Source organism: Microcaecilia unicolor, chromosome 2 (genome assembly GCF_901765095.1).
Source record: "Microcaecilia unicolor chromosome 2, aMicUni1.1, whole genome shotgun sequence".
Classification (NCBI taxonomy): domain Eukaryota; kingdom Metazoa; phylum Chordata; class Amphibia; order Gymnophiona; family Siphonopidae; genus Microcaecilia; species Microcaecilia unicolor.
The window spans coordinates 182,940,887-182,956,477 of NC_044032.1; the positions used below are offsets into that span (position 1 = coordinate 182,940,887).

General features: G+C 41.4%; 1 protein-coding gene across 1 annotated transcript in view; it reads left to right on the top strand.

The window, feature by feature from the left end:
• SNX24 (sorting nexin 24) overlaps nt 1-15,591 on the top strand; it is a 349,428-nt gene that overhangs the window by 92,997 nt on the left and 240,840 nt on the right. The window contains exon 2 of the mRNA XM_030193543.1: nt 6,515-6,598. Within this exon, the coding sequence (XP_030049403.1) occupies nt 6,515-6,598 (84 nt within the window). The remainder of the gene's footprint in view (nt 1-6,514; nt 6,599-15,591) is intronic.

The window sequence follows — 15,591 nt, forward strand, 5'->3', positions numbered from 1 at the left end:
AGAATCCCTCAGCCCCACTAAGCTTTTCTTTTTTTTACTTTTTTTTCCTTTTTTAAACATAGCTTTCTATTGTTTTATGACTGATACTATAGCTGAGTAGGGTTCAGTAGATGTCTTAATCATTTTATGACCTCAATATTATTCTATATTCCAGTTTGTCTAAGAATATCATGTGTTTAACTAATGCTTTGGCTGTGATGGTTTGTCATGTGTAACAGTCAGCCTAAGTTTACAAATTAAAGTATAAAGTAGCATTGTTTTTGCCTCCATGGGGGAAAACGGTGAAAAAAATTACACACTCACATATATAAAGATATTGCCTATTATTGACCAAATATATTTTTAGCTCCTGAAAGCTATTCAAGATTTGCATTGGTAGCCAAATTAAAATTGTATCATACGATTAGTTGCACTTAAAGTATAAAACAGAATGTGAAACTCGCTCTATGTAGGAATATATACAGTTCTTTCCACAAGCTTTGTATGCTAATCCACAAAAATGTTATGGACTAGTATCATTTTTGAAAAATGTAGCTATGGGATGCAAATGAGTTCTTCAGTCATCTACATCTGTAGACAAATTTTGTAAGGAATTTTTAGAATGTTGCAATACATAGGTACATCATGCATTTTTTTTTTTAAAGAAAGTTTATGCAGCAGTGGTGACGAGACTTAAAGGGCCTTCACAGTTTGGTTTGGAAGCTCCCTAGCATGTGATCCTGATGTGCCATGACATAGGGCATAAATGTTAAAAAGAAAGGGTTCCCTTGATGGACAACCACCCCTGCTTCCCAAGAAGAATTAGGCACGGTTTGTAAAATTCTGAATTATGCATGTAAGTAGCAATTTTAGGAGCCCTTTTATTAAGCTGTGCTAAAAAGTGGCCTACGCTATTTTTAGCACGTGGGTTTCCCGTGCACTGAGCCACTTTTAGCACAGTTGTAAAATGGCCGCAATTTCTTTTTTTCCTGTGAATGGCTACGCACTAATTTCCCAATTAGCTTGTGGCCATTAGCACGGGAGCCCTTACTGTCACCTATTTTGTAGGTGTTAGAGGCTTCCGTGCTAATCCTGTGCTAATCGGTCAGCGCAGGGCACACCTGCTGTCTGCCTCCAAATTTGCTTGCAGTGCTAAAAAATAAAATCTATTTATCAGTGCGTGCCAATTCCAAAACTACTGCAAGATGTCTGAGCCTGCTCCGCGGTAGTGCCTTTTTAACCTGCAATAAGCATGCGCTAGTGCTTACCGCAGCTTAGAAAAAGGACCCCTTAGAAAAGCTACTGCTAATGAGTGTATACTCACAGCATGCACAGATTTGAAGGGTACATGGTTTGAGTAGATATTAAAAAGTATATTTATATTTTGCAACAGAAATACATGTAGATTAAAAAAAAACATTTTTAATGTGTACACCTGCTCTGAGTCAGCTAAGTGCTCCTTTCGACCTGGCGTTTGGGAGCGACTAAAGAGAGAATTTTGCTACTCTGGTATTAAAAAAAAAAAAACCACAGACCCCTCTCTGAAAAAGGGAAAATGTAAGGTTTGAAGCTTAGCAACTTAATTGTGTCCTCTTAAACTTGCAGTTTTGCAAAATCTACCACTTGCCAATATAAGTCTACTTGCATAAGCCTGAGTCATGGTGTCTTTTTTTTCCTCTTTTTTGGGGGTTGTAAAAGTTGCTGTTCCTGATATAAGTTCTGTATTTTGTTTTTGTGTACATGACCTTGTATATATTTTACAAAAAGCTTTGTATCCAGCAAGCCTTTTGTAAAATACTTGCAAATTTTGAATGGTCTGATTTCAGTGTCCCTTTTTCTATCTATCTATCTATCTATCTATCTATCTATCTATCTATCTATCTATCTATCTATCTATCTATCTATCTATCTCTATACACAAAATTGGGCTTCATATGAGCAACACTTCAGTTTTTCATTTTTCTTACTGATTAAATTGACATTTCTGTCTCAAAGATCGATAAATGTAATGCGATTTTACATGAGTAGAGCAGACAATCTCGCGAAATACTTCTACGAGAAAATCGTACAACTGCGACTCAAGATACCTGCCAGTACCATCGAATATGCGAAACTCCTTAACTGTCTAGAACCAGACCCTGGCACTTGCCCAGCAGATAGAACCTGGACCAACTTTGAGACACTATCAGAGGATACCATCTCCCAAACGCTCAAAAGATTTGCCAAATCTCATTGCAAACTAGACATATGTCCAAACAACCTTATGACATTTGCTCCTCAACAATTTATAACAGACATAACGAAACACCTGAATTATATGTTACAAAATGGACTTTTCCCAAAGGAGAAAGGAAACATTCTACTCACCCCCATACCCAAAGACACAAAGAAAAGTGCCAGTGAACTAACCAATTACAAACCAGTAGCATCCATTCCCTTAATAACCAAACTAACGGAAGGATTGGTGACCAAACAACTCACAAACTATTTAAATAAATTCTCAATACTCCACGACTCTCAGTCAGGATTTCGGTCTAACCACAGTACTGAAACAGTACTAGTTACTCTCATGACAAAATTCAAACAAATGATTGCATCTGGAAAGAACATACTTCTTCTCCAATTTGATATGTCAAGCACTTTCGACATGGTTGATCATGGAATACTACTACATATCCTTGACTACTTTGGAATTGGAGGTAACGTTCTCAACTGGTTTAAGGGATTCCTTACACACGATCATACCAAGTGACATCTAACTTGACCACTTCAGCCCCATGGGTACCAGAATGCGGAGTCCCACAGGGATCTCCTTTCTCGCTGACTTTATTCAACTTAATGATGATACCCTTGGCTAAGCTATTATCAAACCAAAACCTCAACCCATACGTATACGCAGATGACGTAACGATCTACATCCCATTCAAACAAGATCTAAAGGAAATTTCAAATGACATCAACCAAAGTTTCCAGATCATGTATTCATGGGCAGATGTATTTCGGCTGAAACTCAATGCCTAATACTCACCTCTCAACATAACAAGAACAAATTCACCGCTATTAACACACCAAACCTGAACCTTCCAATTTCAGACACTCTAAAAATTCTCTGAGTTACCATCGACCGACACCTAACACTCTAGAACCAAGCGAGAAACACAACCAAGAAGATGTTCCACTCAATGTGGAAATTAAAAAGAGTAAGACCTTTTTTCCCAAGGACTGTTTTCCGTAACCTGGTACAATCAATGGTGCTCAGTCATCTAGTCTACTGCAATGCACTGTACGCTGGTTGTAAAGAGCAAATAATCAAGAAACTTCAGACAGCCCAGAACACTGCAGCTAGACTCATATTCGGTAAAACAAAATATGAAAGTGCTAAACCCCTATGAGAAAAACTACACTGGCTCCCACTTAAAGAACGCATCACGTTCAAAATATGCTCCCTAGTTCACAAAATCATTCACGGAGATGCGCTGGCCTACATGTCAGATTTGATAGACTTACCACTCAGGAATGCCAAAAGATCATCCCGCACATTCCTTAATCTGCACTTCCCTAATTGCAAAGGTCTAAAATACAAACTAATGCACGCGTCAAACTTTACCTACTTGAGCACACAGCTATGGAACGCACTGTCGCGCAACTTAAAAATGATCCATGAACTAACGAACTTCCGTAAACTACTGAAGACCCATCTCTTTAACAAAGCTTACCACAAAGATGAACCAATGTGAATACACACAACTCCTCCACATATATTCAGGACTATCTTACATTATCTACTTGTATTTCTAATATCATCTTGACCAAGATCCTTCTGTAACACTAAATGTTTATTTTCTTAATATATTTCCACCATTCATGATGTATTGTAAGCCACATTGAGCCTGCAAAGAGGTGGGAAAATGTGGGATACAAATGCAATAAATAAAATGGCATTAGAGTTAATATTTGTCTGTTAGTTTCCTGTGAGTAGACATATTATGGCTTATGAAATTTTTAAATGTTATTTTGTTGAGGTACTGCAACTGTTTCCTAACTTCCCACCCACAGTATCTCATCTTTTATGTTCTAGTCTCATTGAGTAGAGTTCTTGGGGAGACAGCAGAGTTGTCTCAGCACTTTCTAGATGAAAATGTTAATTTGACAGACCTGTTGGAGACTTTGGTAGAAGAGTCCACCAGCAGAGCTACATTGATGATCCCTTTCCTGGTATCAACTGAAAGGGGTGCAGTTTCCAGTTTCTTCAGGTTTAAAGATGTTATGTTTCATGGTGATAAAGCTAGGATATTTCAGGATGTTTTCCTCACCGCACGTTTTGTTAGGAGAGTCTTTTCTTTCATTTTGTCCCCAGGCTAAAACCTTGGGGATGAATTTGTATCCTAGTAAGCGTATGATTAAGTCTTCTGGGAAGGCATATTTTTAAGATGTGAGGGCTCAAACATTTTTTTCTTCAGGCCAGATCAGCATTGAAAAATGGCTCTTTCCATATTGCTGTGATTGAATGGGATGTTTTGTTCTTAAGGGTAAATATGGTGGTGGAGTTCTCATGGTACCCTTTTGAGATATAGATTTCTTAATATAGTAATGTATGTAAATCTCTTTCGTGCATATTCATTGTGGATATGCTGAAAATCTGACTAGTAAGGGAGTAGTCCAGGACTGACTTGGGAAACACTGATCTAGACTTCTGGAAGATAAGTCCTGTTCCAATAAGGAGGCATTGACTGGTACTTCTCTTGCCATGGATTATGGATATTCCCAAATTTTATTAAGAGTTCTCATTCCTTTGTGGACATGCAGAAGGAGACTCCTCTCTATCCACTAGCTAGAAGAGTTCCCAATGAAGTTAAGTGAGCCCTATTCTAGCTAGTGGATAGAGAGGAGGCAACATTTCCCAGGCTCTTAGCCCCCATGGAGATGCAGGTGGGGGGCAGACTTTTATCTTTGGGAGGGTTCCCTTATCAGTGGGTCTTGGAAGTTATTCTGAACAGTTACTCTTGAGTTTGTTCGTCCCATCTCTAATTCCTGTATGGTGTTTCTCTGTGTGTCGAATCTCAGTGTAGGGTGGTGCAAGATCTCTTGCATCTTCTCAACTCGGTCACCATTAAGTCTGTTCCACTTCAACAGCAGGGTCAAGGTTGGCATTCCATGTATTTTGTAGTCCTGAAGAAAGGAGAAACCCTTCAGCCCATTCTGGATTTAAAGAGAATCAGCGCTACTCTTTGGGTTCCCTATTTTCAAATTGAAACCTTGCATTGAATCATATCTTTGGTCAAATAGGAAGATTTCCTGAATTCTCTTGACTAGTCCAAAGCATGTTTTCACATTCCCATCAGGCACGTTCAGAGGCAACATCTGAAATTTTCTGCCCCACCCCTTAAGTCTTCAGAGTCTGTTTGGGTTGAATTTATGCCACATGATGGCTGTACTAATATTTACAGCTTTTTAATGTGAAGAACCTTTCTGATACATGGAATTTTAGTGTGACATTTATTTATTTATGTGAAACATTTATAATCCACTATGCCATAATATACATTTCTACATATGTTGCCAAAATTATTCTTAAAGTGGTTAAGAAAAGAAAACTTATAAAAAATGAAGGCCATTACCAATTTTGTCAATTCTCAAGCTCCTTCTTGGTCATGCATTCTCTAGTGCTTGAAATCTAGCTGCAGGTCTCCTTTAGTTCTGCTATGCAGAGAAACAGAAAGATGGAATAGCTTCCTAGTGAATCTCATTGACCAAGCTCTAACTTTGAGCATTTGGTAGTATTGTTCAGCACCTGTTCTCCACCCTGACCCCAAAAAAGAGTCCCATTGTGAATACTCTGATATAGTGGCCAATAAAGTCTTCTCTGGCATGCATACTCTTCCTATGGGCTGCTGGTGGAACCATGACGAGGGAAAGTAAACTTTCCTTACTTAATAACTCTCCCCCCCCCCCCCCCCCCCCCCACACACACACACACTGGGTCTGGGTGTGAATTGTACAGTGAGCTCAGCTGAGACAAATCAACTATGTAGGTTAGAGAGAAATTAACCTGCAACATAATGTTTGCATGTATTGTTTGATTGAACCCACGCTGCTTCTGTCATCAAGTGTACACTGTAGATGCATGGGGCTGTCTGCCTAGTTGTCTAATCTTGCCTCTTCCTTGAGTCAGTGCTTGCTTGAAATCATACTCGTAATGTAATAAAAAATATTTTTAAAATGTTGTTCCTGCTTTTGGTGTGTGTTGAGTTTTTTGTTTTTCTTTTTTTAAGTCATAGCATGAGGCTTAATTGCCTTAGATATATTTGCTGAACAAACTTGTTAGCAAAGCATTTAGTTGGTGTCCTCATTAATCACACTGGTACTCTGCTGTCTTCCAAGTCTTCTGGGTGGTTTTTGTTGTGGGGGTATCAGCTACTATAATTAAAGGTATGAAATACATCACTATGACAGACTTAACATGTCAGAAAACAGAGGGCTGGGCCAGATAGGGAACCTTTTCTTTATTTAATTTCTGTATATTTTTCTTTTCTAGGTGTTTAAAATAGAAGTGCTTACGAGTGGAAGGAAACACTTTGTGGAAAAGAGGTACAGTGAGTTTCACGCACTTCATAAAAAGGTAATTCTTTCTGCTCTCTGCATGTCCCTAGCTGCTGGTGCTATTTAGTCTGACTTTCTCTTATGGGCGCTCTCCTGAATAAGATCAGTCATTTTACAAGTTGAATGTGTTCCCTAGGTCCATTGGAGTAGTGTTTTGGGCACCAAGTAGAATAAATGTGTATACCATGAATTGGGTCCTGAGGGACAGGGGAGGCAGACTGCCTTAGGGCCTTCACTGGATAACTTATACAAAATTACCAAAAATCAACTCCACCTAGAAGCAAACGTCCACACTAGTGTATGCTTTTAAATGAAACATTTTCATCTTTATTATGACGAAAGCCCCAATTTAAAAGTGCACATGTACGTGGTGGGTCCTGGTGTGTGTGGGAACCCCTACATAAATTGTATATATTTGGTTGGGACCAGGGCTGAGACCAGTAATCACCAGGAGGCTGTAAACAACTTCTCATACTCGCTTCTCTTCTCCACTTGCACAGTGACTCGGACCACACCAATGTTGTTGTTCTGAACAACTGTTTAGTAAACTTCAGTCAATGGACAAATAGGTAAAATCTGGCAGAGGTATACACAATGCAAAGAGGCAACAAATGGCAACTAAATTATTTACAGTGTCTGTAGTGATTGCTATTCCTGATTCCAGAGAAAGTCAAATGCTCATATCTCTGTCACTCTCTCTCTCTCTCTCTGTCTCTCCTACAATGGGCAGCAGGAGGTTTATACAGTTCCTTTTCAGTCTTCACTTACAGCTCTTTTGTTGGCTTTGATGAGATTCGGGGACTTTGAAACTTGGATGCTGATCCTTTTAATCAGGATCAGATGAGTTTACTTGGGGGTCAGCACTCAAGAAAAAGATCTGGGTGTCATTGTAGGTAATACACTGAAATCTTCTGCTCAGTGTTTGGTGGAGGCCAAAAAAGCAAACAGGATGCTAGAAATTATTAGGAAAGGGATGCAAAATAAGACCAAAAATACTATAATGCTTTTGTATTGCTCCACGGTACGTCCGCACCTTGAGTATTGCATTCAGTTCTGGTCACTATGTTAAAAAAGATATAGCAGAATTAGAAAAGGTTCAAAGAAGAGCAACTAAAGTGATAAAGGGGATGGAACTCCTCTCATATGAGGAAAGGCTAAAGAGGTTAGGGCTCTTCAGCTTGGAAAAGAGACAGAAGAGGGGAGATATGATTGAGGTCTACAAAATCCTGAGTGGTGTAGAAAGAGTAGGAGTAAATCGATTTTTTTACTCATTCCAAAAGTAGAAAGACTAGGGGACTCTCGAGGATGTTGCATGGAAATACTTTTAAAACAAATAGGAGGAAATATTTTTTCACTCAACGAATAGTTAAGCTCTGGACCTCTTTGCCGGAGTTGGTGGTAACAGCGGTTAGCGTAACTTTGTTTTAAAAAGGTTTGGACAAATTCCTGGAGGAAAAGTCCATAGACTGCTCTTGAGACAGACATGGGAAGTAACTGCTTGCCCTGGGATTTGTAGTATGGAGCGTTACCATGATTTGGGTTTCTGCCAGGTACTTGTGACATGGCATGGCCACTGTTTGGAAAATAGGATACTGGGTAGATGGACCGTTGGTCTGACTCAGTATGGCTATTCTTATGTTCTCTGTTCCTTCCCCTCCCCTCTCCTCCCCTTCCCAGGGGCACCAGAGTGCCTTTTTGTTTGGAGGGACCCAAGTTTCACCTCCCAACTTCACCTTCATTTCCTACACCAATTTACATTTAGTGAATGTTATGTAACTCATAGACCCCCCATAAAGTTAGGCGCCATTTGTGCACATATGTTATAGAATACTTGCAATTATGTACATATAAGCACACTTATATGTATGTATGTGCTAAAGAGCTATTCTATAATTTACATGTGCAAGTTGCTTAGTGCATAAGTGTAAGGACTGTACCCATAGCTAAGATGTGCTAAAGTGCCACATTTAGCCGTCGGCAGTTAGACCTACCATAGACCTGGCTTAACAGGTCATGCCTATATTTAGGTGGGTGAGTGTGTATTTTTTCTAACAGCATCCTGGCGCACAGATGGCATTATAGAATTGGCACTCTGCATGCAGCATCGGTGTAGCTATATTGTGGGTGCCAGCTATAGAATTGCTCCCATAGAGTATAATTATTCATTCACATGGAACATTCTCTATCAACCAATGAAACTCCCAACAACTAGTACACAGCAGAAGTAGAATTACCAAAACATTCTGTTCAAACTCTGGTGTCACATCAGTGAGAGCAACACAGTGTCCCTCCACTAACAGACACTGAGAAGTAACACAAAACCTTGTACTCAAACTGCACTTCCCCTACCTATGAAAAGTCAGCATTGCAAATATTCTACAACATCATTACACCTCCAGCTGTAAAAAGAAAACTGTACACAGTCTACACGTTATCTCTACAGTTACAAAAAAACTCTATAAGACATTTCCTTCAGAGTAGGACTTACAGGAACTAACATTAAAATATTGTCGACATATGAAAATATGCGCTCGCCCTCGCCCAAAACAATACGTAACATAGTAAATGACGGCAGATAAAGACCTGTACGGTCCATCCAGTCTGCCCAATAAGAAAAACTCATTTTACATGGTATGTGATACTTTATATGTATGCCCGAGTTTGATTTCTCCTTGCCTTTCTCAGAGCACAGACCATAGAAGTCTGCCCAGTACTGTTCTTGTACTAAGTTTTGAAGCTAACATCAAAGCCCCTTAAAATTTACACTCCAGCCCATCCCTATCCAGTCATGATCAGGGCATAGAAGTCTGCCCAGCTCCTGTTTTGTTTCCCAATTACCGACGTCGCCACCCAGTCTCCGCTAAGATTCCACAGAACCATTCCTTCTAAACAGGATTTCTTTGTGTTTATCGCACACATGTTTGAATTCCATTACTGTTTTCATCTCCACCACCTTCCATGGGAGGGCATTCCACATATCCACCACCCACTCCGTGAAAAAATACTTCCTGACATTTGTCCTGAGTCTGCCCCCCTTCAACCTCAATTCATGTCCTCTAGTTCTACCGCCTTCCCGTCTATGGAAAAGGTTCATTTGTGGATTAATACCTTTCAAATATTTGAACGTCTGCATCATATCACCCCTGTTTCTCCTTTCCTCCAAGGTATACATGTTCAGGTCAGCAAGTCTCTCCTCGTACAGTTTGCAACGCAAATCCCATACCATTTTTGTAGCTTTTCTTTGTACCGCTTCCAGTCTTTTTACATCTTTAGCAAGATACGGCTTCCAAAACTGAACACAATACTCCAAATGGGGCCTCACCAATGACTTGTAGAGGGGCATCAACACCTCCTTTCTTCTGCTGGTTATGCCCCTCTCTACGCAGCCTAGCATCCTTCTGGCCCAGCCATCGCCTTGTCGCTGTCAGGTTCTCAGGTTCAGAGCCCGCGGGGCTGGGCCCTGGAGCAAACGTGAGCCCTTGGGCTGCTGACGAGGAGCGACAGCAGCAGGCAAAACCCACCAACCAACGCTGGGCAAGCACACCGGCGGGGACTGCAGGCACCGCCCAGCGAGCCGGAACACATGGACTGGAACACTGGACTGGAATTCCCCGGACTGGAGGACACAGGACTGGAACCCCCCCGGACTGGAACACTGGACTGGAACACCGGACTGGAGCACACCGGACTGGTCCACACAGCTTCACCTGCACTTAGCTACTAAGCCCCCCAGGAGTTGAGCTCCTGGGTTCGAGTAGCCGGCAGGACTTACTGGATACCGGATGACACAGGGACCAGGACTGGAAACAGAAGTGCTCCTAAACCTAAACTGATCTACGTGCTCCAAAGCCCTAAACCAGCAGGAGTGTTCCTAACAGTAAAACTGACAAAAGGACTTCCTAAGCCCTATACTAAACAGGAGCTCCTAAGCCCTGCTCAAGAAAGGGACTTCCTAAGCCCTAAACTAACAGAGCAGGGAACTAAACACAAAGCTAACACAGGTGCTACTAAGCACCAAGCTACAAGCAGAGCTCTACACTAATAAGCTAAACACAAAACTAACAAGCTACCTAAGCACTGCTCTAGCAAGCTAGATACAAAACTAACAAGGTGCTTCCTACGCACTACTCTGGCAAGCAACCAGAAGAGCTCCTAGCACTAAAAGGGAAGACAGGGGAGCCACAAGGAAAAAGCAGGGAAGCTAACACATAAGTCAAAAGTGCTTCCAAAGTACCAGACCCAACCGTGCTGCCAAAGCACCAAACACAAACAGCAAAGACTGCAATGCTCCCAATAGCACAAACACCAGAAGTACTTCTAACAGCAAACTCTGCAGTGTCCCTAACAACACCAAACCCAGGAGTACTTCTAACAGCAACAGAGCTTCCAAAGCCCTACACACAGCAAAGCTTCCAAAACCAAGAGGGAAAAGCAGGAAAGCTAAACACACAAACACTAGTGCACACTGCACTAACACTAACCTGGACCTTAGCAAAAGCAAACAGGGAAACTAGACACAAAGTCAGAAGTGCACACTGCACCACCCTACCTAAAGCAAACACAACCGTTGCAAAGGCTCTGAAGGAAACAACACCACTTCCTTATCAAGGCCCTCCCTGATGATGTCACACTCCCTAGACCTAGGCAACAGCACACTGAAACCCATAGAGGCCCAACCCACACCAATTTAACACCGTGAAGCACTTGAAGCCAGTACACCCAAAGAGAGGTAGAGCAACTCAGGCAACACACACAGGTGCAGTATAGTGAAACAATTAACCCCATGCTGCTGGAAGCTGCCAGCACAGAGAGACAGAGCCAGCTCAGAAAGGACAGACAAAAGAAACAGAAGCCAGCTAAGAAGCTGACCCCCAGGAAAGAGGTAAGTTTGAGAGGGGTTCAGACCCCGATCATAACAGTCGCATTGTTTCTTCATTTTCAGATCCTCCAACACCAACACCCCAAGGTCTCTCTCCTGAGTCAAGCTCACTAATCTCTCCCCTCCTATCTGGTATCTCTCTTTTGGGTTTCCGCACCCCAAGTGCATCACTCTACACTTCTTGGCATTAAATTTTAACTGAAAAAAATTCCACCAGAAATTGTCTTTAAAATTTTTTTTTGTTTTTTATTATGCAGTGCTCAGAATTTGCCCAAGTGCCATTATATCATACAAAATAGTTTTGGCCTGTAGCAACCCACCATCATCGCACCAGTCTTTCCTGCCTTCCTGAATTCTTAAACTTTATAATTATTTATAACTGAAATCAATTATCAGGATCACTTATCTGTAGACATTCTACTGGTCCCTGATGGATTGTATTCTCACGAGGTGGGTCCCAGGCATTCACCCTTGTGTGCTTCTGTCAATGACTGCTGCTGGAGAGTCCAAGTAAGTTTACAGGATGCACCCTTCTCCTCCACTGCTAACTCCAGACTCCGTTCCTTTTATCTTGCTGCCTGGAATAGACTTCCTGAGCCGGTACGTCAAGCTCCATCTCTGGCCGTCTTCAAATCTAGCTAAAAGCCCACCTTTTTGATGCTGCTTTTAACTCCTAACCCTTATTCACTTGTTCAGAACCCTTATTTTATCATCCTCACTTTAATAGTCCCTTATCTCTTGTTTGTCCTGTTTGTCTGTCCTAATTAGATTGTAAGCTTTGTCGAGCAGGGACTGTCTCTTCATGTTCAAGTGTACAGCGCTGCGTACATCTAGTAGCGCTTTAGAAATGATAAGTAGTAGGAAAGGGGAAAGATGGTGGATTTTGTTTGGAAGTGTGGGAGTTTAAGGAAGAGGTAGAGAATCAATGCCAGACTCATGAGGAAGGGAAGAGAGACAGTAACCTGGCAGCTGCTGCAACAGGTATCCATGGCTTATGGTGGCTTTGGGCACTCCCTGCTATGTTTATTCAGTTGTGCCAGCCCTGAAAGAAAGCGCAGAAGAGGACAGATATGATAGACATTTAGATACCTCCATGGCATAAATGCAGAGGAGGCAAGTCTTTCAGTTGAAGGTAGCTCAGGAATGAGGGGGCATAGGATGAAAGTGATAGGGAGTAATCTAAGGAAATACTTCTTTACGGAAAGGGTGGTGGATGTGTGGAATAGCCTCCTGGTGCAGTTGGTGGAGATGAGCACTGTATTTGAATTCAAGAAAGCATGAGACAAGCACATAGGATCCTAAAGGAAAAGGAGGGGCTATTAGAGAGTGTAGATACGCAGACTAGATAGGCCATATGGTCTTTATCTGCTTTTGTTTTCTATGTTTCTGTACTAAAAGACAAGTCTGTGGCTTAAACCATAGCATATCCCTTACAGAAGAAAAAGAAAAAAGAGAGAACTTAAAAAAAACAAACAAAAAAACATTTTGAAAAGATTATATATAAGATTTTTTAAAAGAAAGAGAAAAAGTATTTTTATTATCTAGAATTTGAACAAAGCAAATATACAGTGAAATATTTACTCCCTGGTGCAAAACCTTTGCCCCTGAGAAGGACAGTAATAACCTCTAGATGGAATAGTTTGCTCAGCCATTGGGTTGGACAGTGCAGACCCTTTCTCCCCAATTCCCGGTACTGTGTAGATACAAATGCTCCTGTATACACGCTGCACTTTTGATTGTCTTTTCTCATTGGTAAGGGCTGTGTGCTGGGGCCAGGTAGAGTTGTTAATCATCCTGCTCAAGTGACAGCCCTGGAGAATTTATCTTGTAAGCTTCAAGACCCTGCTGGAAACATGTATTTTTGGGGGTTTGTCTGTGTTCATCCAAACTAATTCATTACTCACCTACAAGTGCTGTCAGGGACCCCAGCTGGTGTGACAGGAGCTTCTAGAGCATTTCTGACAGATTTGGAGGAGGGAAAAAAACAACTATTGTACAGGTTTAATACGAGAGAATACTATTCTATCTAGTGGGAGCAAAGTTAATTGTAATAAGGAAGAAAAATATCAAAATCTGCTGATTTGAGGGCATTTGTGGTTCCCTTCTGATCTGATCCGAATTTGAACTGTCGGTCCTGCTGACTTTCCAGCTAACTCAATGCAAATTTGCAGTGCCCCCAAACACACTTTTATTCAGTTGGAAATAAAGGCTAATTGGTAAGAACAACAACAACAAAAAAGTAATACTTTATTCTGAAGGGGAAAAGGAGGGGAGAAGAGATGGATGATCAGAAGCTGTCAGGCAGTAGAATTTTATGGTTTATTGTCCTGGAATGAAGTTCCTTTTTAATATCTTAATCATAAGGTCATTGATGCAGTGTACTGTTTCTGAAAAAGCTCCGGACCTTGGCCTGTCTAGGGTGCAGTTTCTCCGGTAGGGTTAGTTTTATGCAGGGCAGGAATTGACATTGCCGCAAGGAGTGGCTACTTAGGGGAATGCTCTGGGCAAAATTCCCTTATTCCCCTATAATTTGGCATTCACCGGCACTTTTATTGCAATATTAGGTCTATTTGCAGACTTTTTTCTATAGAGTATGCTTGGGAATGATCAGCGTGGGAAGAGAGATTGAACAGTTTTGCATATACGGGGGAAGCGGGGCCTAATGCCACAAGCCCAGAGCTGCAGACCCATAAGATGGCACAGCCAGCGTCTGAGCAACTGAGCTCACTATCACCATACCTGTTTGTCGTGGGAGAAGAACCTGTGGATCCCTTGGGTGAGCTTTGAGCTAAATCTACGACTGGCTAGAGGAGATCAAGTCGGATATTAAAGTGGTCTGGGAGGAAATAACTATGCTGAGAGTGGACTTGTGCGCTGAAATTGAGGAGTTAAGATGATGAGTGGAGGACATGGAGCAGCGGGTCGAGGTGCTCGCTACTGTAGAAACTCAACTCCAAGACCTCCGGGCAGCTAATCTCTCCATACTGGATAAATTGGAGGATATGTAAAATAGAAGCAGGTGCCAAAACTTACATTTACTTGGAGTACCAGAAACCCCTGCTTAGTTGGACTGTGATCAAGTTATACAATCTTTAGCTAGGCACTTCTTGGTGTTGAGGGGTCCATAATACAGTTGGATAGAGCTCTCACAGGGCATTAGGAACACCCTGAAATAATAAACCCAAGGATATTGAAGCTTGTTTTACAAATTACAAGGTTAAGGAGAAAGTATTGCAGGCAGCCAGAAAAGCAGATAATTTTGTGGGATTCATATCATGTAGAAATTTACCAAGACCTAGCTGGAGTGACTCTTAAACGTCACATGGAACTGAGAACTATCACCCAACAATTGAGAGCTGCAGGTATTCCCTATAAATGTCGCTATCCTTTTGCCCTGCAATTCTATAAAGATGGGAAGCTATATCAGATTCAGAAGTCTCGGAGGCACATCAAATCTTTCCAGAGATCAATGACTGTACACTGGTGCAATAGTCTTACATCCGTAACCTCTCTTTGGGGATTTCTGGGTGACCAAAATGGCAGCGAGTCACCAAAGGTGGTGGCCATTTGAAATGACAAACTTCAACGAACACTTTGCTTTAAACCGCTCCAACTTGGCAACCTTCAGGATTTTGGACTGGAGTCCAAGAAGATGGTTGTTAGTTTTATGGGTTAGGTTTATGCATACTATGATAGCAATGAATTTCAATCCTAACCACGATAAGTAGAGTATGATCTCAGTTTCTCAAATTTACTAACGCTCACCATGGTATTTGCGTCATGCCAAAATTAGCTTCCCTCTGGAGTTTAAGATGTAACATGTATAGACAACCTATCCAGGTGTGCTTGGAAATTCTTTTTAATCATGCGTATGGCACCCAGAATGATGGGAAATATTCTGCATCTTTCTGCCACATTTTGTTGGCTGTGACTATATTTCTTGGTATGTGAGGATCTTCTGTGTCCACACGATTCACAGAGTAACTGCTTGAGACTAAAACTTCTACTGTATGAGCAATGCCATTTTGGTGTTTTTCTCTTTTACTTGAAGTCCAGTTTTCTTGCATCCAGCTTTCTATTGGTCAGATGTCATAGGTGATAACCTTTTCATTCTCCATAATTCTCTTAGGTCA